The sequence below is a fragment of the Anser brachyrhynchus genome (assembly GCF_964034855.1).
Source record: "Anser brachyrhynchus genome assembly, chromosome: 12".
Lineage (NCBI taxonomy): Eukaryota > Metazoa > Chordata > Aves > Anseriformes > Anatidae > Anser > Anser brachyrhynchus.
Genome location: NC_137707.1, coordinates 5246212 through 5266934, shown reverse-complemented (window position 1 = coordinate 5266934; position 20723 = coordinate 5246212). Strand labels below are relative to the sequence as shown.

The 20723-nt window shown below is 40.6% G+C and overlaps 1 protein-coding gene across 1 annotated transcript in view; it reads left to right on the top strand.

Annotated features, from left to right (window-relative positions):
• The window catches only part of GAN (gigaxonin), a 39920-nt gene that overhangs the window by 5296 nt on the left and 13901 nt on the right, over positions 1-20723 (top strand). The window contains exons 2-10 of the mRNA XM_080552471.1: positions 7477-7591; positions 8457-8807; positions 9698-9915; positions 10812-10933; positions 11418-11530; positions 12497-12646; positions 12943-13079; positions 13779-13907; positions 19856-19965. Of these exons, the coding sequence (XP_080408597.1) occupies positions 7477-7591; positions 8457-8807; positions 9698-9915; positions 10812-10933; positions 11418-11530; positions 12497-12646; positions 12943-13079; positions 13779-13907; positions 19856-19965 (1445 nt within the window). The remainder of the gene's footprint in view (positions 1-7476; positions 7592-8456; positions 8808-9697; positions 9916-10811; positions 10934-11417; positions 11531-12496; positions 12647-12942; positions 13080-13778; positions 13908-19855; positions 19966-20723) is intronic.

Below are 20723 nucleotides of genomic sequence, written 5' to 3'. Positions count from 1 at the left end.
TCTAGACCTTTTATTTCACGTATAGTACAAAGATTTCCCTCTCAGTCCTGCTACTGAGCGTAGTGCCACCTATGCACTGCCATGCTAGAGTCTCCCCTGTTTAGCTTCCCCTGTTACATCTTTGCCACTGCTTAATATTTCCAAGAAAACAAGCAAACAAAAAATAGCTGTTATGGACAGCTCTGAAACTACCTGTTGCCTATCAAGGAAATAACTTCTTAATACCACGTAGTTAGTGGCTGGTTTATGTCCTCAGGCATGTTGGTTTTACATCTCCTGGGTGACTTTAAGCTGTCTGCTACAAGCATTGTTAGTGTTCATGGACGCATCTAGTCCTTTGAATTGTAGACTCCTGGCTCTTCCTTCTTGTGCTGGTGAAATCCACGCTTCTGTTTCCTTTTTCCTCTTGGCTGTGTTGTTGCTTTTCATTACAGACTTGCAGGCCTTAGTTTTCCAGCTTCTGGCATGTTTGGAGTGCTGGTGCTTTCCTCAGGTGGATTCACAGAGGTGGGCAGTGCTCGTTGCAGCTTCTGGCTGTCCTACAATATTACTTGTGCGCTTCTAACTTTGTCCATTCTCCTTTGTACTTACTGGCAGTTGTGAAAATCTTTCTTAGACTCTGATGGTGCTTTTTTCTCCCATGTGCTCTCGGGATAAGTGAGGTATAAACACCTGAATAAATTTTCTCAGCAGGTTCATTGGTGTATTGCAAATAAGATTGCAGTAAGTCACAGGAGTGTTTAGTTTATTAGAGACATACTACATGGTTGTACGTTTCTTACATATTTAATGATAATTTTAATGGTGTGGGTAAGGTATTGTACTTGTTCCTTCCCAAAAAAAAATGGCGTTTTTAACAAGCTTAAAAGCAGTGCTAATTTGAAAGACAACATTTTCAAGTAAGGTACAGTTCAGTTCTAGGTTTAAAACAATATTCCAGAAATGTCTTCCTTTGCTCTTCCAAGGAAGTCGGTCCTAGCTCCAAGCTGCGGCCTAGTAGATATACCACTGCTGTTTAGCAGGGAGCTAGCTCTTAGTTTCAGCTGATGTGGAATGGAATCTCATGAATCACCTATTTAGTGAGTGAGCTCGAGCACTGTGTGGGGCACAAAAATGGCATAAATATGAAACTGATGTCATTAACCGAGGAAGAGCCTTGATGAGTACTCCATTGAGCTAGCCTGCTGCCGGGTTGAGGAATGGGGGCTAAATATCTTTTCCCACCTCTTAACAGCAAACAAATGACCTTCCTAAACCCCTTGGCACAGAAATCCCACATTGTTAAAGGTATTCCTGTTACAGGAAGGTGCACGATGGGCAAGGTGAGGGCTGGGGAGCACCCCTGGCTACATGTGCCACCGAGGCCTAGCGCTGCCTCGTGCCGCCTACATGGCGCAAGGCCTCGGTGCCCGCAGCCAGCTCTTCCACATTGCTTGTTCTTGACTTGTTTGTGAGCTCAGCTGGTTTGTTTGTGTCCCAAACACAAAGTGTTGACTAGAAAACCCAACAAACAAAGTGTCCCTTACTTCTTGTGGCTGAGAAGCTCCAAGAGGCCCTTCTTGGAGACTCTGTTAGTCAAGTGTGTGTTCTGTCTACTTAGGCCTAACTCGCGTGTTTAGGCAAGAAAGGCTGGTTGAGGGTAGATTTCCAACGGAGATTACAGCCTAGCGCTGGATGAGCTCAGTGTAGTCGGAATAACTTCAGGTTTTAGAGTAAACAAGCTCTTCATTGAGGGAAGCCCATGAGCCTTGAACACATCTCCTGTGCTGCTGTCGAAGGAATTGCTTTATTCTTTTTCCTCCCCCCATTTAAAAAAAAAAAAAGCTTAAAATTTTGACCTAATCTTTCCATCTATAAAAAGTTTAAGTGATTTCTAGCTGTCGTTACCTTTGAACCAAGGGAAGCAACTTAAGAAGCAACTTCTGCAGATTTTTATGCTGAGCTGTTGGGTGGACTACTTCGCCTTGAGACCAGAAGTTGCAGTTACAGATAATCTTAAAAAGAGAGACATACAGCAGGCACAGCCAAAACAGTCTGAGAGCTGGCACTCTCTACAGGGTGTGGTGAAGACAGTCTTTTATGTGTACTGCTAAAGGCCAGGGTGCAACCTCAAAGAGAACCTTCTGATTTGGTTGTAAAATGCCGTATTGGAGGATGGCGGTGGGTGGAGTGAACTGCTGCATCATGTTTTTGTCTGACCTATTTAATAGCGTAATTATTACTATTTTTTTTTTCATGCAGAAAAATCAGCCTTGATGGGAGGAAAATGTTGCAGATATAAAGGCAGAGAAATTAAAAAGAATTGGCCGCTGTATTGGTGAAGTTTAGGTAGGACTCAGATTTAACGTGCTAAGCTTGTAGTCTGAAGACTCAACCCGCGTAAGGAAACCTGGATCAGGAGGAGGCTAAATTGACCTTATGTTTGCATTGAAACCAGAATTTAAAATTTTTCTCCTTACTGTTGCAAAACCTTAAAGTACTTGCTTGACATTTTTGGTGTTCTCTGGTGTCTCGTAGTGATCCTGCTCTGACTCGGGACTGAGTCATAGCTGTGAGCGTGTTCTAAGTTGGGTGCGTGTCTTTGCCAGAAACTGTTGTTAGAAATATAGCTTTGTTTTAAAATGCCATCTTGAGAAGGTCAAAACACTGCTGCAGATAAAGGATACATCAGCAAAAACTGATTTTATTATCCTTTGGTTTAGAATGATAGTTTTGCTAATTTAATACCAAAATACATTAGTATAAAAATATTGGCAGAGCTTATGTAGTGTAGACTAGTCCTTATGGCTAATCTGGAGCAAAATCATGAATTTGGAAAGAGCTGCTTTCAAAAAGAAGAGCATTTCCCTCTTGCCTCCTGAAATTTTGTTTCTGATAGCTTTGTAAGCAGGTCAATGGAACTGCATTGTTAGCAGTGCAATGATGTCAAAGCAGGCAAAGGTTTTGTTTTAACCTCTGGTCTTTTCCCATTGTAAAGCATCAAAAGCAAAGCAACTGGCTTTGTTTCCCAAATTTTCCAATTGTTCTTCGCTGTAAATATCTTTAACCTACTTGAGGTGAATGTGATCTAGAGCATACTCTTTGGAGGGTGCAGCCTGCAGAAGCGTTTTGTTTTGTTTAGGTACCAGTATACCCACATGCAAAGCATGAAAGTCTTCCAAGAATACAGCTGTTCTCTCTATAATTTGTCACGGTTGTAGAAATATATCTGTTATCTTTTCATAACAGTTCACAGATAAGGCAGAGGTTTTAAAGATAAAAATATTCCGACAGAATTGTGGCAGACTCCAGAGAGCAAGCTCTGTTGGTGGTGGCTGAATTCTTTGTTTTGTTTTTCATGTTGTTTGTTGGTTTATTTTTATTATTACTTTTTGTAAGTATTGCTATCTCCCTCCACCCCCTCAGGTCATTGGTAAAAGGTCAGAAAAACAAGTCTTCAGACACATGGTCCCCGCCTGAATGTTCTTCTTATTTATCTTAAGTGTCCCAGAGCAGTGCTGTTATGGAGACTTGGCTGTAAGGTTCAAAGTATGGCTGTGGTTTCCTTTGTGTTTGTGTGTTTGTTTTTATGAGAGTTATGTTGGAAGATCTGTCTTAATTTTACTGAGAACTGTGGACAGTTTTCAATTTACCTGGTTTTAATTTTAATGTTTTAAATCTGTTTGATGCTCTTAGATGTGAGTGGTAATTCCTAGCAATACCAAAACTTGTTCTTCAGACCTTGTTTTCATTTTAATGATTTACCTTGCTTATGTTGTTGCTTACGTTTACAGAAGAGGTATTGGAATTTTTTTCCTTATTCTGCGTTATGCAGTGACATTTGAGATGACTCATTAGGATTGTATTCCTTAAGTGAGGTGGAAGAACAGATTCTAAATTTGTCTAAGGCAGACACACAACATCAAAACACAGCATAAAACCAGTTGTTTGGGTGGCACCTGCTCAAGGTATGGTACATGCCAAGCAGTTCTCCTGACAGGTACAAGAGCTTGGGGTGGGTGTTGTGGATTTATAGAACGTGTGATTTATGTTACCAGAAGCAATTTCAACTTACAATGATGATGCTCTTTTTTTTTTTTTTTTAAAATAAAAAAAGGGAGGAGGGGACAGGGCACACATGGTTTTAAAACATGCGTGGAATCAAGCTGCTCAAAATGAGATTACTTAAGAAAATAGGACGGAGAAGTTGCCTTGCCTTGTTTTCCCCCAGCTCGGTATGCATCTCAGGTGTGCTCTGCTCCTGCATAATGGGTTTTCTGCTTGGCTGTGGGCTTTTATTTCCGTCTAAACCTTGATGTTCTGGTCTTTCATCTGAGTTGAGGAAGACTGAGGCAGTCTTTTCTGCTGTGGTTTGGCAAATTAGAATGCTTGTAGAGTAATTAGAAATGCTGTCCTTGGTAGGAAGCTCTCACACATGTATTAGAAGCAGCCACATCTGGCCGGACCCATCTCTGCACCTTCATTTGCTGAATACCATTTCCAGGTTTCAGCTGCACAAATCACAGGCTGAATGAATCACTGTGGAAAAGAGCACAACAGGGAAGGACGATGTCCCCCTGCCTGATGTACCGACAGACTGGAAACCTCTGTTTGAGCGTGGTTTGGAACTTTTCTTCTGGAGTGAAATTTGATAGAGAACCGGGGTTAAGTGTTTCACAACCTGCTGTCCCCTCTGCACCTGAACTGGGAACAAACATGTTTGGAAAGTTTCTCGTTCCGGCGGTTGCATACGCTGTGACAAGGATACCCACACTTCGTTTCGCTGGTGAGGTGTGGAAGTGGGTGCAGGTGACAGCCGATGCTGAGTGATGCAAGAGGAGGCACGTCTGTCTCCATTCCTTCCTCTTACATACCCCCTCCTTCTTTCTCCTCCTTCAGCTTTCTTACCACACTTCCACACTAGACTCTTTTCCATCTTAACCTTTTCCAGCCCGAGTCTAGTTACAATCCATCCTTTCGTTTTTTATTTTAATCTTTTTCTCCCCATCAGCAGCTGTCTCGCAGTACCGATACAAGCAACAAGGAGCACCTCCAGCTGCTCTTTGGGTTTGGTTCTTATGTCACAGCTCAGACATCTTTGCACCAAAATAGATAACCCAGTAGTTTGTTAGCTAGGAAATGAAGGTTATGAGACAGACAGATAACTACTGCTTCTCAGGACACGTGATAGGAACAAAGCTTAACCCGAAAGTGAGTGGGATGCATTTGCATACGGTGAATATTTGCCTACATACAAGTACCTGTAACTTTGGAATCAGTCGATGTGCTCACAAGTTTAGTTTTTCTGCTTTGAGTTTGTTCTGGGCAAGCATCAGTGATTGGTTTGTTTCTTCTCAGGTTAATAACAGCTGTGGCCTGAAAGGTACACAGTAATTAGAACATCTAGCCTGATAAGACCCAAAAACTCTGAGCAACACTCTCTTGTTACTAGGAGGCGTCCGTGTAAAGTCCGTGCAATGAGGTGATTGAGCTTGGGTGTGTGCAGGCGATGCAGAGATGAAAGTTAGTGATAAATAGCACCAGTCCTTTCCCTAATCTCCCCATTAGCCCTGGCATGCAACGTGTTTATTATACGCCTTGCACTAGGTTCAAAACCCACGATGTGTGGCTGGCCCAGGTTCTGTGTGGATGCTGCTGTGTACCGGAGCATGCCAGTTTCTTGTTGTAAAACCAGAAACCCCCAGCTCAAGTGTAATCGACGTAGGTAAAATCGAGGTACTTTGGCTAGACTTGAAAAATCTGTGTGAGGACACCGTGCGTCTGTGTTGGAGTTGCAAACAGATGTTTGTGCATGTCCGTGTGCTCTTTCATTCGGCTGGAGCTCGGAGGGATGACAAAAGCCGATTCCACGTGGGCAGGGAGGGGGCGGCTGGGGACGCGGGCTGTACAGCGGTGCTCGAGCCCGGTGTTTGCTTTGCCGGACTTCAGCTGGCAGCCCGCAAATCAGCGCCTGCTTTCGCACCACATGCCGTATCGGAAGTCACGTGGGGCTTCACAGGACCTGTTTGGTTTTCCTCATCTCGTTCCAAGTGTTAGGAAATAAGCAATTTACTAATCCAGCTTCTGTTGTTGTCCTGTTATTTGTATTGTGACTTGTGCTAGGCGCTGTACAAACGCGGAACGGAGCGGCTCAGCTTCAGCCCTCTTGCAGCCGACCGCGTGAAGCGGAGCAGCGTGACTCGTGACGGAGTTCTGCCCGCAGTTCAGAGAGCTCTGTGAGAACAAGACCACAAATATGATTAACTCAAGGGCTAAAATTACCGCCCTTATTCACACTTAAAAATAGCTCCTTATAGACTAGGATTTTATTTGATGTGAGTTGTATCTTGTGAGAAACTAATGTATTCTGAGTGTGAGTAAGTGAAGCAGAATCTGGCCCTTAGCGAAGTCCTATTTATGTATTTATGTAGTATGAGTGTGGATAGTGGAGGACGGTGACAAATTAAGATGTTTTCACCTTAGCAAAGCCACAGCTTTTCACATTGAGACTTACTGTATGTAAGAATATATTCAAAGGAAAACAGCAATACCTTTAAAGGGGTTATGTAAATGTATGGGTGTATATACAGACAGCGAAACAACTTTTCTGGTCTTTATAATGTATTCTTGGTTGCCTAAAGTGTGGAAATAAAGTTCAAAATGATCTTTCAGCTCTTGGGACTGTATTTACTGGACAGGTTCCCTTTTGAACTCCTAGTTGTCTTTCCTGGAAAAAGTGCTTGTACTTACAGCTGATGGAAAGCAAACTTGGCTACGTTATTGTTATTTCCTCCTCCTTCCTGCCCCACTTCTCCTCCATTCTGTTCAAAAGCACATCAAACTGTTCCTGGTATTTTTAAAGAAATTGCTCCTGAGTACAGTGTCCACTGGTGTAGATGAATATTTAAAGCCCGGCAGAGCAGAACACGGTCTGCTTCCTAGAACTGTGAGCACACAGTTTAGTTAGAGCCAGGCATAGCATTAGGCTGATAACATCATAAACTACACAAAATGGTAATGCAGTCAAAATATTTGTGCTGCCAGTGTATATTCTGATCACATATGCTCATTCCAACGGTTGTTTGCTTGTTTGTTTTTTGTTCAAGTTTTTTTTTTTCAACCTTTACCAAAGCAAATTCTTGTTTCATCTCTCAGCAGAACTGCCATTCTTTTTGAAGTTTTAAGTGATGTTTATGAATGCTTGCAATGAATGAGCCATGGGAAAATTACTTTGGCTCTCTGATGCATGAATAGTTTGCAAGGCTAACATATTTGTTCTGTTTGGAAATGTGATGAACAATATTAGAAACCGTGCATATAGCCTTTTCATGCTAATTCAAGACAGGCAATTTTCAAATTATATTGTAAGGTTTTAACATTTCTGTTTTATCTGAAGTGATCTATAGCTTGTTTACTGTCGATTTCTGTAGAAATGAATGCTATGCCCAGGTCATGAGTGCTTTTTATTTATTGATTCATTTTCTCCTCTCCTCTTAGAACAAAGTTGAATTACAATCCTCCTAAGGACGATGGCTCAACGTATAAGATTGAACTTGAAGGGATATCTGTTGATATCATGAAAGAGATACTAGATTACATCTTCAGCGGCCAGGTACGATACTAAAATGTGCTAGATGGAAATTGAATTGTTTGGCAAAATAACCTGAGATTTAAAATAGGCTTATCTGTCAGAATAGCAATCAGGAATCTCACTATAAAGTTTAGTACTGAAACAACTTCTGCAAGGCAGAAGAAGCCCACACGTGGGCTCTGCATGTGAAATAGAGACTGAGCTCTGCAGTTCTCTCTTGTCCTACGGGGGGAAGGACTAAAAGATTCAGTTTAATGTTAAGTGCTGGTATTAAAATGGTGGCTTTCTTCAGTAACCAGCTTTAAAGCATGCAGCCTTTTACTACTGTAAAAGAAAACTGGATTGATAGCAATGGAGGTTGAGGCCCCATCACTGACCTTCTGTATTACAGTACAGCAGGCATCCTCATGTCCAGTTCTCTGGCCTCTTGCTGGCTGTGTACCCCTCCAGATCTTTGTTCCAGTCACCTTAGCAGGAATTCAAGTTGGTGTGTCTGTTTTTTTCAGAACCAGACAGTGATTGCTGAACTGGTTTTAAGTTTCATCAAAAACGAAAAGGCAGATATGGGTTGGATTTTTTTTTTCTGGACATGCATTTATAAAAGTTACTCGTTTATTGCAACAAAATTCATTTTAGGTTCTCAGATTAGATTAGCAATTTCATAGTTCCCTCAGGCGCAAACTTTTGCTTGACACCTTCAGTCAAGCTAATGCATTCCCGCTTTTTTGTTGGTTTATAAACATGCAGTAGTCGTAGTGATTTCTCATAATTTTTATACCCTTTAATACTCCCATTTTCCAGCCCCTGAGAATGAGTGTAATGAATGTGGACATGTCATGAAGCAAATGAGTGATAGTAGCGATAACTTCTAAATTAATTCTTGCAGATCAGGCTAAATGAAGAAACAATCCAAGATGTGGTACAGGCAGCTGATCTCCTGTTGCTTACAGACTTAAAAACTCTCTGCTGTGAGTTTTTAGAAGGTTGCATAGCTGCTGAGAACTGTATTGGTATTCGGGACTTTGCACTGCACTATTGTTTGCATCATGTTCACTACCTTGCCTCAGAGTATCTGGAAACTCATTTTCGAGATGTCAGCAGCACGGAGGAATTCTTGGAACTGACTCCTCAAAAACTGAAAGAAGTACTGTCGATGGAAAAGCTCAATGTTGGAAACGAAAGATACGTCTTTGAAGCGGTTATTAGGTGGATTTCTCATGATTCAGAATCAAGAAAGGTCAGAATATCAAAAGGTTTATTTTTTGAATGTGATTCAAATCACTGTGCTTACTCTAATCGGTGGGAGCTTAAAATAGAACCATTTAGGTTGGAAAAGACCCATAAGATCATCAAGTCCAGCCATTAACCTAGCACTGCCAAGTCCTTCACTAAATCATGTCCCGAAGCGCCACATCCACATCTCTTAAATACCTCCAGTGATGGTGACTCAGTGATGGTGACTCTGCCACTTCCCTGGGCAGCCTGTTCCAATGCTTAACCACCCTAGCCATGTGGAAATTATTCTTCCTAATGTCCAATCTAAAGCTCCCCAGCACAACTTGAGAATGTTGGCTTGCGTCCTATCGCTTGTCACCTGAGAAAAGAGACTGACACCCTTCTCACTGCAGCCTCCTTTCAGGTAGCTGTAGAGAGCAATGAGGTCTCTCCTCAGCCTCTTCTTCTCAATCCTAAACAGTCCTGGCTTTCTCAGCTGCTCCTCCTAAGCCTTGTTTTCTAGGTATACTTCTTTCAGGGCTAAAGTAGTTTTTGTAGAGCTGAATTTTGCCAGAAACGCAGACAGCATAGTTATAGTAAAAGGGTGAAAGCTGTGTTGATGATATATTATCTGCTGTCTTTATTATTTCATAGACATTAAGAAGAAAAAAAAGACACCTTTGGCATTTAATGACATAATCTTGATCTCAGAGAGAGGGAGAGCAAGTGGCCCATTTGTAGTAAAACTTCAAAGGTTTCTTAATGTCATTGCTGTAGATTTTGCTACTACTTCCAAATATCAAAAATACTCCTTAAAGCTTTTGATAGATACAGAAGTACCTGTGTGTACGGGTGCCTTGGTGCTATTCTGTAAAGTCTGGGGAATGTTGTTGCATTTGCCTCTTTCCGTAGGTTCACATGAAGGATGTCATGTCAGCAGTGTGGGTGTCAGGCCTGGATGCAGCATACTTACGGGAGCAGATGATGAGCGAACCGCTGGTACGGGAGATTGTCAAAGAATGCAACAATATTCCGCTCACGCCACCGCAGCAGGGAGAGGCGATGCTGGCCTCCTTCAAGCCCCGGGGCTACTCAGAGTGTATCGTGACTGTTGGTGGAGAGGAGAGAGTGTAAGTACCAAGTGGCATTGCAGGTTGTCACAAACGGCCAAATCCAACCATCCAGCATCCCCAGTGCGTCTGAGAACACAGCGTGTTCGCCTGATGCGCTTATTAGTATTTCATTTGAGCTTGGTTTTGAGTTGGTCAGCCACACCTAAAATACCTTTGTGAATGGCTCAGCAATAAATAGTTATTTTGTGATAATTTTCTTAAATTCTTCATGTGGTAGGCTTAGAGTAGGTCATGTTGTTTGTTCAGTAAATGTTGGCTGTTTTTTTAACTGAATAGATTCTACTCAAAAAGAGCACAGAACATTGGAGAAACACTTTTCTAATGATGTGAAAAGCATCTATAGTAAACCTGAATAATAATGAATGTGTGCTTTAACTGTTTTGCTTATAGTAGCTGTGGTTCCAAAGAACATTATCAGTGCATCTGAGATGCCAGATGTAAATTTGTGTTCCACACAATCCCTTTCTTTGCTTGAGTTACCCATGCAGTGGAGGAGATGGTTTTGTCCGGTTTAAGTTTAGCACTCTAAAAGTTTGCTCTTTATAGAAGTGAAATAAAATACTCAGATATTTAACATTTTGCATATCAAGTTGCACTCTCACTTTTCTGAGACATTACTGAAAATCTCCATCGGTTCTTCTCAGTTTGTTTGAAGTTCCTCATAAAAATAATATGGGCAGATACAACATGAATGAGGTGCCCCTGCTTTTTATGTCATCAGTTTGTACAAAACTAAACTTGCATTTGGTTTGGGAATTTTCTCCTTATCAGGTAAATGCCACGGTTTATGAATGTACATTGCTGTGAACAGAAAAGCTTCAGACATAAGTGGTTAACAGTGTACCTGTAAAACTATGTCTCGGTTTTGTTTTTGTTCCTCACCTTGTGTTCAGGTCACGGAAACCAACCTCAGTGATGCGGTGCATGTGTCCTCTTTATGACCCCAATAGGCAGCTCTGGATTGAACTTGCTCCTATGAGTATTCCAAGGATCAATCATGGAGTATTGTCAGCAGGTAAAGAGGAACTTTGTGTTTGTAAAGCCAATATTATGAAAACTTACTAGTGCCTCAGAATATGAGATACAGTTCATAATATTTTTTTTTCTTTTAAGATTGGTTGCACTGGGTTTATTTCATGCTTCCCCTTTGTCTGGCCAAAACATCACTTTATTCTGTGAAACTTCCTGTTGTCTGAGTGTCTTAAAATGACCATTCCCACACTATTTTGTGGGAACCTACTCATCTGTCTCTCCAGGAGTATTTCAAGTTTTAAGTAAATTCTAGTTGTTGCATCACTGAATATTTTGAAGAGTAGCTGCAGCAGTAGACTTAAGTACAGGTATAAATATGTGTTTTTACTTTCTCCGGCCCAGAGTTTGACTTGTGACTGGTCTGAACCTCTTAGCAAAGTCTAGGAGACAGCTCACCAGTCATGTTGTCTTGCTCAGTGTACAGGTGTGAATCCTGTTTTAAGATCACATTGTATTTTGTTTTACAGAAGGATTTTTATTTGTGCTTGGTGGTCAAGATGAAAACAAAGGAACGCTAAGCTCTGGAGAGAAATACGATCCAGATACCAATTCATGGAGTTCCTTGCCACCGATGAATGAGGCAAGCTCCTTACTTAACTGTTGGAATTTATTTTATTTTATTTTTACTTTGGCAAAATGTTCTGTTGCTTTGCAAAATTTTATTCTGAGTCTCCTGTCGTTTGCATTTTATGCATACAAAACCATGCTAAAGATTGCTTTCCACTTATATCTTGTGGTTTCTTCTGGTTCAATAATGACTGCAGGGTCTGGAAAACCTGGTGAAGAGCTAGGTGTAAAGCTGAACCTCAGGAATTCCACACTGAAGCAGTATGCTTAATGCTCTGTGTAGACTGACCTTCTAAAAATATGCATAAGTTTCCCTTACTTGTATGCAAGAGAACTCTTACATGGATAAAGGGATTGGACTGTGCAGAAGAGACAGGAGACGGGCCAACATACAGAAGTTGGCTTGCACAGTCATATTTAAGTTTTGAGTTAATATTTCCTTCTTCACGTTTGCATCCCATCAAAAAGGAACAGTTTATTATTTGTATGTGTTATTCTTAATGTGCCTGTGTATTTTCTTCTTGAATCAGCATAGGTTGTTTATTAAGAAATTGTTGTTTGCCACAGGATTTTCCTTATTAAAGTCTCTTACTGGCAAGGGCCGTAGTTGTGCTCAAAGGAAATCCACATTTGTAATTGTGATGCATTATGTTTCTTGTTTACTGTGAGTAAGACTGCGAAGGCAGCTGTGCTGTTTACAAAACAGAAGGGCTGCCTTTTCACAGATTATGGGTCCAGATTTTGCTACTGTAGAGACTTGAAAGCAGCAGCTTCATCTTGGAGGCCACTGCTATGCAAACTGAAACATGGCCAAGCTCTGTTGTTAGATTTCTGCAGGGTCCCTTCTGCTTTTGCTGCTGTTTGAATACCCTTTGTGTTGTTTAATTGGAGAGTTTAATAATGTTCGTTGTGAGACTGAGCCTTACCTTTTTAATAAATAAATGAAAAACCCCATGTTGACTTTATTGATATTCCTTAGGCACGACATAATTTTGGTGTGGTAGAGATTGATGGAATTCTGTATATCCTGGGAGGTGAGGATGGTGAAAGGGAGCTAATCTCTATGGAGAGCTACGATATTTATAGCCGTACCTGGACCAAGCAGCCAGACTTGACTATGGTTAGAAAGGTAAGAACTACATTGTACACTGTCACATTACTTGCTGTTAAACAGTTAAAACCAACCTATGTATTTTAACCCTTTGTTTCAAGTAGAAAATATAACAAATAATTCTCAAAATGAAACAAACACCTTCTTTATATATAAAATTTGTGGCTGAAAACTTTAATGTACAGCAGTGTTTGACACGCAGTACAGGTAACCCAAATATATATGTGTGTGCATGTGTATACAGGTAGCTTTGACTGCTTGATGTTGTGTTTGCATGTAATCTTAGGTGTACTTTTTTCTTTTTTATCTTCAAGATTGGCTGCTATGCAGCTATGAAGAAGAAAATCTATGCAATGGGTGGAGGCTCCTATGGAAAGCTCTTTGAATCTGTTGAGTGTTATGACCCTAGGACTCAGCAGTGGACAGCAATCTGTCCTCTGAAAGAGAGAAGGTGGGTGAAAACGGAGGGCAGGAGGAGAGGGAGAACTAGATTGCAAGAGTATATTCAGTCAGAAACCTCTAAAACAGTTACAAAAGCATTTGGTTATTCACTTAAATAAAGGAAGAGTTGACAGTTCATGTCATCAGTGTTGTATCAGTTCATGCTTGATATCTGTTGTATCAGTTCATGCTTGATATCATGTACAGCCTTTTTAACACTGAAGTGCTGATGCTCTGATTAGAAAGTAGCTGCCTTTTCTCCTCTGACAAATCCCTAAATATTGCTGTTAGAAAGCCCTGTGAATTTCACTATGTCTTTCTGATCATGGTGGCCTGTAATTGTAATGCCAAGATGTGGCTGAGTAAAGATAAGTATCCAAGCAATAAATATGGATTCTGTAGGAACATGCTTCTCATGTTACAAGCAACACTATCCTGATGCAAAACAAAAAGTAGAAATTGTAGTTCAGTTGGAGCTTCAGAATTGTACTTGCTGTTTTGTTCCTTTACATGGTCTGAAGTAGGTGCTTATAATTTTACATATTCATGACTCATCTAACTTTGTCGAATATATAATATTTTGAAAAAAATATATGTATACAGCTAAAAAATATATGTAAAACATGAGAAAATTCAGATCGCTTAAGTGGTTTTGATATATCTTTTGGTTATGTTTTTTTTTTCTCCTCTCTCTTATTTGGATTTTCAGATTTGGGGCAGTGGCCTGCGGAGTTGCCTCCGAGCTTTATGTATTTGGCGGGGTCAGGAGTCGTGATGACAGTCAAGCCAGCGAGATGGTGACATGCAAATCTGAATTTTATCATGACGAGTTTAAAAGGTAACTAATTACAGCTGTATGCATTTGTTCCAGTCATAATTGACAAGCTTTGGTACTTGCGGTGTTTTCTTCTTGCACGTAACAGTAAATTGGACAACTTCTGCTTTTTTAGTCCGCTTAATTGCAGCAAGATTTTACTGTCAGATATCTCAAAGATGTTGACTATGGAGGTTACCAAGTCTGTATTACAAGATAAAGACTTTTTTTTTATGACTGTCACCTGTATAAAAGCACACAAAAATGAAACGGTAGTTGGAAGTTTATTATATAATTTTATTCTAGGGTGTGGATGTAAAGAGGCTTCAATTTTTGTTTGAAAGGGTCTTCTGTGTTATTTTAAGTGATGTACAAACTAGCTATAACCAAAAGAAGCTGGAGAAGAAATGCTGTTCAGGGTGGTTATAGGAAGCAGACAGACAAGAGAAGTTAATGCTGCTGATGCTCCCTAGTGTTTTCTGTTCCCTTGGGGGTGTGGGGAAATGCTAAAAGCTAATAAGAGGTGGGCAAGAGGTGGTATATAGTTCAGAAGGTGATATATAGTTCATAATTTCTTACCAGTGCTGGTTGGTGCAGTCTAAGCTCACATAATGTGTAGTCTGAAACAAAGTTTGCGGTTTCTGGCCCAGTGCAGGTGAGTTGGTGGTGCCACCTGCTGTCTGCAGTGCAGGTGTCTGCAAGGCAGCATTTCTAATGCGTGCGTTTCTCTGGGTTTGCTTGGTGTGGCATCCCAGAGGTGTTACAGGATTCATGTAGCGCTATAATACAAATCCAGTCACTTCAGCTCTTGATCTAGGACCTCATCTGTTGTGTGAGTGCCGCGAGGGCTGTGCTGGCACAGAGGGAGGTGAGGTAGCAGCAGGTAACGTGACTGCTGAGCTGCTCACACAGGCACGTGTTGAGGGCTGCTTTGCTTCGTCCTTCTGCCTTGCCAGCACACACAATTCGATCTTAAAAGTTCAACCTGGTGTAAATTTGCTCATGGGCTCCAGGCACTGCCTGGGAGACCAGACTGGTTACCAGCTGGGTGCCAGCACCCTGTGCTGCTCCACAGCTCTCTGCCTCTGCCCTCTGGTTTTGGAAGAGCCCCTGTTTTCATCCCCCGGAGTGAGAAGTGATGGTGCTTAACCAGGAGAGGGTGCTGTGTTACCACGCTGTTTTATAGCATTAGCTAGCGGGGGACTAGCGCTTACCCGTTTCAGACACTGTTGGAGTGCTGTGCAGGATGAGTGCCACTCGTCGAAGCCATGGCAGCGCCTGAGAAGCCTGAGCTCTGCTTGCCTGGGGAAGAGAGAAAATAGTCGTAAAGGGACTGTGCTTCAAAGTGAAGTTAGCAAATTGTTCTGCCTGCCAAATACCAAGACAAAATACACCATTGTCTGGCACTGCCCTTTGAAGTAAGATTGAATCTGGAATATTATAATAATTTCATTATAATAGTGTTTTGCAAATATGAAATGAATACCAAATGAAGGCAAGTTGACTCTCTGGAAAACATGAGGGTGTTTCCTCAGCTGATTCAGTAAGAGCAGAAAACAAATTTAAATCACTTTATTTGGAGTGAAGCATGAAAGCTTAAATTATGTGCTTCTCTTAAATCTGTGAAAACCATATGCTAAATACTGGCATGTGTGTTTGATCAGTTAAGCAGCTCCACTTGCACTGGTTATCATGTGCTCTGCTGTGCATCCTTACTCCGAATAAAGCATAAGTGATGCTATAAATTTTACCAAAGGTGGACAATGTCTGCGTCCCAGTTCCGTAGTGCATAGTTAATGTGATGCATGCGAAGACTGATTCTTCATCTTAATGTTATGTAGTTCTTAGAAGATGGTTAATTTATTATTGAAAAGTGCGTTTATTTCTTCCGTGATAGTTTCTGAAACAAATAATAGTAATTAGGCTCCTTCAAATCAGCAGCTTCAAGAAGTCAGGATGAAGGAAGTAAGCACATTGAAACTCCAAATAGTGTGTCCCTTTTCTAGTTACAAAGAAAAAATAATACTGGAGCTGTCTGATTTAAACCTGAAATACCACCACAGACTGTGTGCATATACGATTGACACAAGTCTGAAAGAGCTGAGGTAAAAGAGAATACCTGTGGAAAGGAGGATTGTGTTTGGAAGCTTATTTAGTAACAGTGGGCCAAAAGCACAGCGTATGAATTCTAACAGTGTATATCCAGCAAGCTCTCAAAACAAAATTCATGGCGGCTTTTTGAATGGCTGCATATTGGTGTTGCATACTTCCTAACGAACTACAGGCTTTTCCAGCTGTGTTTAAGTAACTTCAGAACTCTGTCATGTTTGCTTTCTTTTTGACTGGAAAGAGCTTTTTGTACTGCGTTCAGCCATCAGATATTGCTGGTTCGGTTATGCGCAGCAGTGCACACGTGCGTGATTTGCATCAGTTTTTCATATGTGTGACACAGCCCTCATTACCTGAGAGGAAAGGATATAGCGTTATCTTAGGCATCCTGAGTCCATGAGGAACTGAGTTACGGGTTTTAGGTAAGCATTTGCACTTATATCAGTATATAAACTGGAATAAATCTGTTTTGAATCGGTTTAAAGGACTGAAGCTTAACTTGTTTGATATTGCTTACTTGGACAGTAACTTAGTCCAAAATAATTCATCGTGCGCAGTCTTTCAGAATTGTTATTCTTCCCCGTGACACATACTTCTCTAAAGACTGAAATATGCTGAGATCTTCACATGAGCCAAAACCAAAAAAAACCCACCAACATTAAGAATCCTGTTAAACTATACTGCATAAACAAGTAATAAAATAAATGAAGTGAGATGGAATACTAGCATACACATGAAATGAGGACTGGGTAATGTAGTAAGTAATTCTTATTATATTTGAAGTACTTCTGTAATTGAAGATTTTCAGTTAATAAATGTTTTGTCAGCCTGTTCTTAAGACGTCCATGAGTGAATTTAAGTAAACTGTGGATGGGAAATATATACAATTGGGCTGCAGGGTTTTTTGAGGATGTAGACTTTTTTTTTTTTAAGGGCTATGGACTGAGCTCTGTGTACATTGCATCCTTGTTTTAAAAGTACTGCTCAGGATAAGAATTGATTTTAAAAAATGTGAGAGATGTGCACCATGTATGTCAGAGGTGCTGGTAGAGCCCTGTCCTTGAGTATAGCCACTGGTTCTCTGTCAGTGGGATTGTTTAGCGTTCTTTGTTTTTGTTTTGTTTTTAAGTTGTTATTATTTTTAATTCTTACTAGCTCCTAGTTCAAAAGAATGATCAAAATTTGCAGATATCTGGGGGAATAAAAGTGAGATGCTTGTTCTGTAGCAGTAGTTGGTTAAAAAACCACATTCCTTTTGCTTCTGGAACATCATAGAAATAAGAAAATGCTTTCAGTGGTATGTAAATAGTAAACCAAACAAACTTGTACTATTAGGGAGGTTCGTCCATATGGTATGCAGGAATCTCATTAGAAGGAAATGCTTATGCAAATGTAATGAGAAAACTGTCTGACCGATAGTGCTGTCAGATAAGCAGAGCACAGAAGAGGTTTTCATTCATTTGTAGGCTTCCTTTCACAGCTGCTACGAGCTTAAGGTGACGTGTGCGAATACACTGGGTCTGTATTGTGCCTCTATTTACTTCTCATTTGGAAATAAAAGTTACCATCCCGCTTAGTACATACAGCAGTTAAATTAATTTTTTTTGTTTGTATCGCTTTAAGACTGAAAGAAATCAGGATTCCTTCCCCCTCACCCCCCCTTTTTTTTTAATTTCTGTGGAAGCATATTTCAGTTTCACAGTAATTGTTTTTGCTCGTGGTTACGCGCCTCTGCCGCTCTCGGATTCCGTTTGAGCAGCGCCGTCCTGGAGAAGTACGTAAGAGCTGTGTTCCGAGGAGTGTTTTCAAATTCCTGAAGACTGTGAATTTCTTGTATGGTGTTTTTTCCATACTGTTCCAACAGTAGGCACAGCCCACATGGAGCTGGAGCTTAGTCAAGTTCTGATGAAACGTGACCCCTTGCCCTTCCTGTCTTTGTTCCTTCCTAGTTTTGACTGCTAAAACTGCTGTAAGCGTTCCTGAAAAGTTGGGGCTGTTTTTAAAGTGCGTTGAGAAAGGTTGAGAAGGAATTTTCACAAGCAACTGCACATACTTTAATATTTTCTTCCCTTGATGTGCAGTAGTAAAACGATTGGGTCCCTCACTTTTTTTCACTTAAACTCCAAAGCTTTGATTATCTAGTGCAGCCAAATCCCCGATGTTCACGTGATTTCCGAACTTGATCAGTAGCTAGCCTAACCCATCTAGTGTTGTACTTTTCCTTCCTTGACGTAGTATTCTATTTGCCACTAAAAAAAATAATCTTCCTCTTCCATTTCTCTACCACTTAATTCAGTTTTCTTAATTCTAGGTACCTTGCTACTAAAAATAAAAATATTGAACGTGTCCTCTTCCCATAGTAAGGAAAGAAAGCTAATGAAATATGCTAAAAAGTGTTTTGCTGTGTAACAGAGTTCTTGAATCACTGCAAAAGATTTCCTCTCTTCATTGTTCATTTGTTTTCCTCTGTGACAGCTACAAACCTTTCCATTGCTTTCTGCAGCATTGTAGTGTTCAGTGTATAGCATAGACAAAAAAAAAATAATAATAATGGGCAGTTAATCCTTTAATTTGGCCTTTAAAAATTGATCTCTCCAAGACAATTAATGTGTAGCAGCTTCTCTTTCAGTGCCAGGAAAGAGGCTTGCTTCTGAATCATGAGTTAGGATGAGACAGAATTTTCCAAGGCCAGCAATATCCGTGAGAGTATTTCCTGACTTTTCCTTCAAATTAACCAGGTGTGGCATTGCAAATGGATGGTGCTGTTGTCAAAGGCTTTTTAAACTTTCCTGTTTTCTGTAAATTACTTAATAAAAGATCCGGGAGCAGTCACCTAAAATAACATTGATTAGTATGTCTTCAGGATCTATCAATTGTAACTATGACAGCGTCTGCAAAAGTGCAGCAGCATTTGTAGAAACTGATTTCAAAACCATGGAGAGGGTGCTGACAACTCCAGATAAACGGGACACCTTTATAAACCAGCGTCTCTCAGGGGTGACGGGGTATGTACTTACTTGGCTTCCAAAGGCTTCGACATGGAAACCTGCTTTTCACGTGGCAGGAAGATCAGGCTGATGTGGTGTTGAAATGGGATGTTCTTAATGTGAACGCAGGGGAGCTGTAGGATTGCAGAACGAGCTGGGAAGTGCCTGAAAAGCGCCTGATACATGATTGGGAAGTTCTCTTTCACTTCCAAGGAATGGGCGTTTCTTTCCCCAAATCCCTTACCATTTTGAGTTCCAATCTCTTATGCCTTGTTTAAAATTAAGCATTGAGCCAAGTGCCGCGTTCTTCCTCCTGGGCAGGGAATTTCGTGTCTCTGGTAAAGTGCAATTAAAGAAGTTAGGGAATTGTATGGGGGAAGGCATTGCTTCATAACGAGGACTAGCTGTAGCAACATGGTATTTCCCCTGCTATGGACTGTAAAGATTTACACATTTTTATGACTTTTCTGATTTGAAGACAAAATTGGCTAGAATTTTCTTTGTAGGGAAAATTGACTGTTGTAGCTGTTGGTGGGGGGAAAAAAAGGCTTACATACCTGCTTTTCTTTCACGCTGGGCGTCTGCAAGAAGAATTTATTTCGGATTAGATTACACAGATGAGTGAAGCAATTCTGAAATAAAGTAAATTCAAGATAAAGTATCCAAAATTTCCTAAATAGTAGTACCAATTGGTTTTCCTAGCTAGGAAGAACCAGGACTGTCTTGAACTAGACAATTATCCATAAATTTTTACATAAAAATAATTAACTTATACACTCTGCTTTTGATTCAAAGATGGCGGTTGGAAAATGAACCTGGATTTTTTTGTGCTGGATAAAAATCACATACCGGTTTTTTATTTTTGTTTTCTTACAGGTGGATTTATCTAAATGACCAGAACCTATGTATCCCAACTAGTTCTTCTTTCGTGTATGGAGCTGTGCCCATTGGAGCCAGCATTTACGTGATTGGAGATCTTGATACAGGTCAGAACTAGAACTAATAACTTCTGTTGCTTGTCTTCTTCCAGTCTTTTAAATACTTGGCACTAATGAGACTGAATTTTTTTAGAATGAAAACCTAGGAGTTCACCTCTGTAATTTTAGATTACATCCTGTTAAGTTATCGTTGTCTTCAGGGGAGTTCTGCTAGTTGTACAGAATTGTACAGGTTTGTTTTGTACATTGGACCTCCTCAAAAACAAATAGGCATTATAATTTGGTTGATTATCTCTCTGAAGATCAGAAGAGACCAAGACCAAGAGTATGTTACTTCATTCATCTAACTAGAAGCAAAAATGTTAGTGCCTGGGGCTGTTTATCCTATCTTTGCGGTGGTAGGCAGGTGGTTTTGTGTTTTGGGACCTCATCCTGTGGTTCGTCTGCATGGGATAGTGGCTACACGAGGTGATAGATATACGGGTGTGCTAATGAGCATATTCGGTACTCCTCACAGCTTTCAGTATCTGGCCACGTACTGTGAAAGACATTTGGAAGACTACATGTTTTCATGCCTGTGTGTAAAACAGGGCTTTCTACAGAAACATGAAACAGCAAAATTCCTGGTGTGGTGGGTTTAATTAGATAAGAAATGTCACCCTTTCCTTTCGAGAACAATTTGAATCGTGGATCCAGAACCTGATTTGCAGTCCTGTGCATGCTCTTGTTCGTGTGTTTGCCTTAGAGGTGAAGTGTGCTGGTGGGTACTGTATGTTTTAAGCATTTTATTTTTGTGTGTGTGGGTC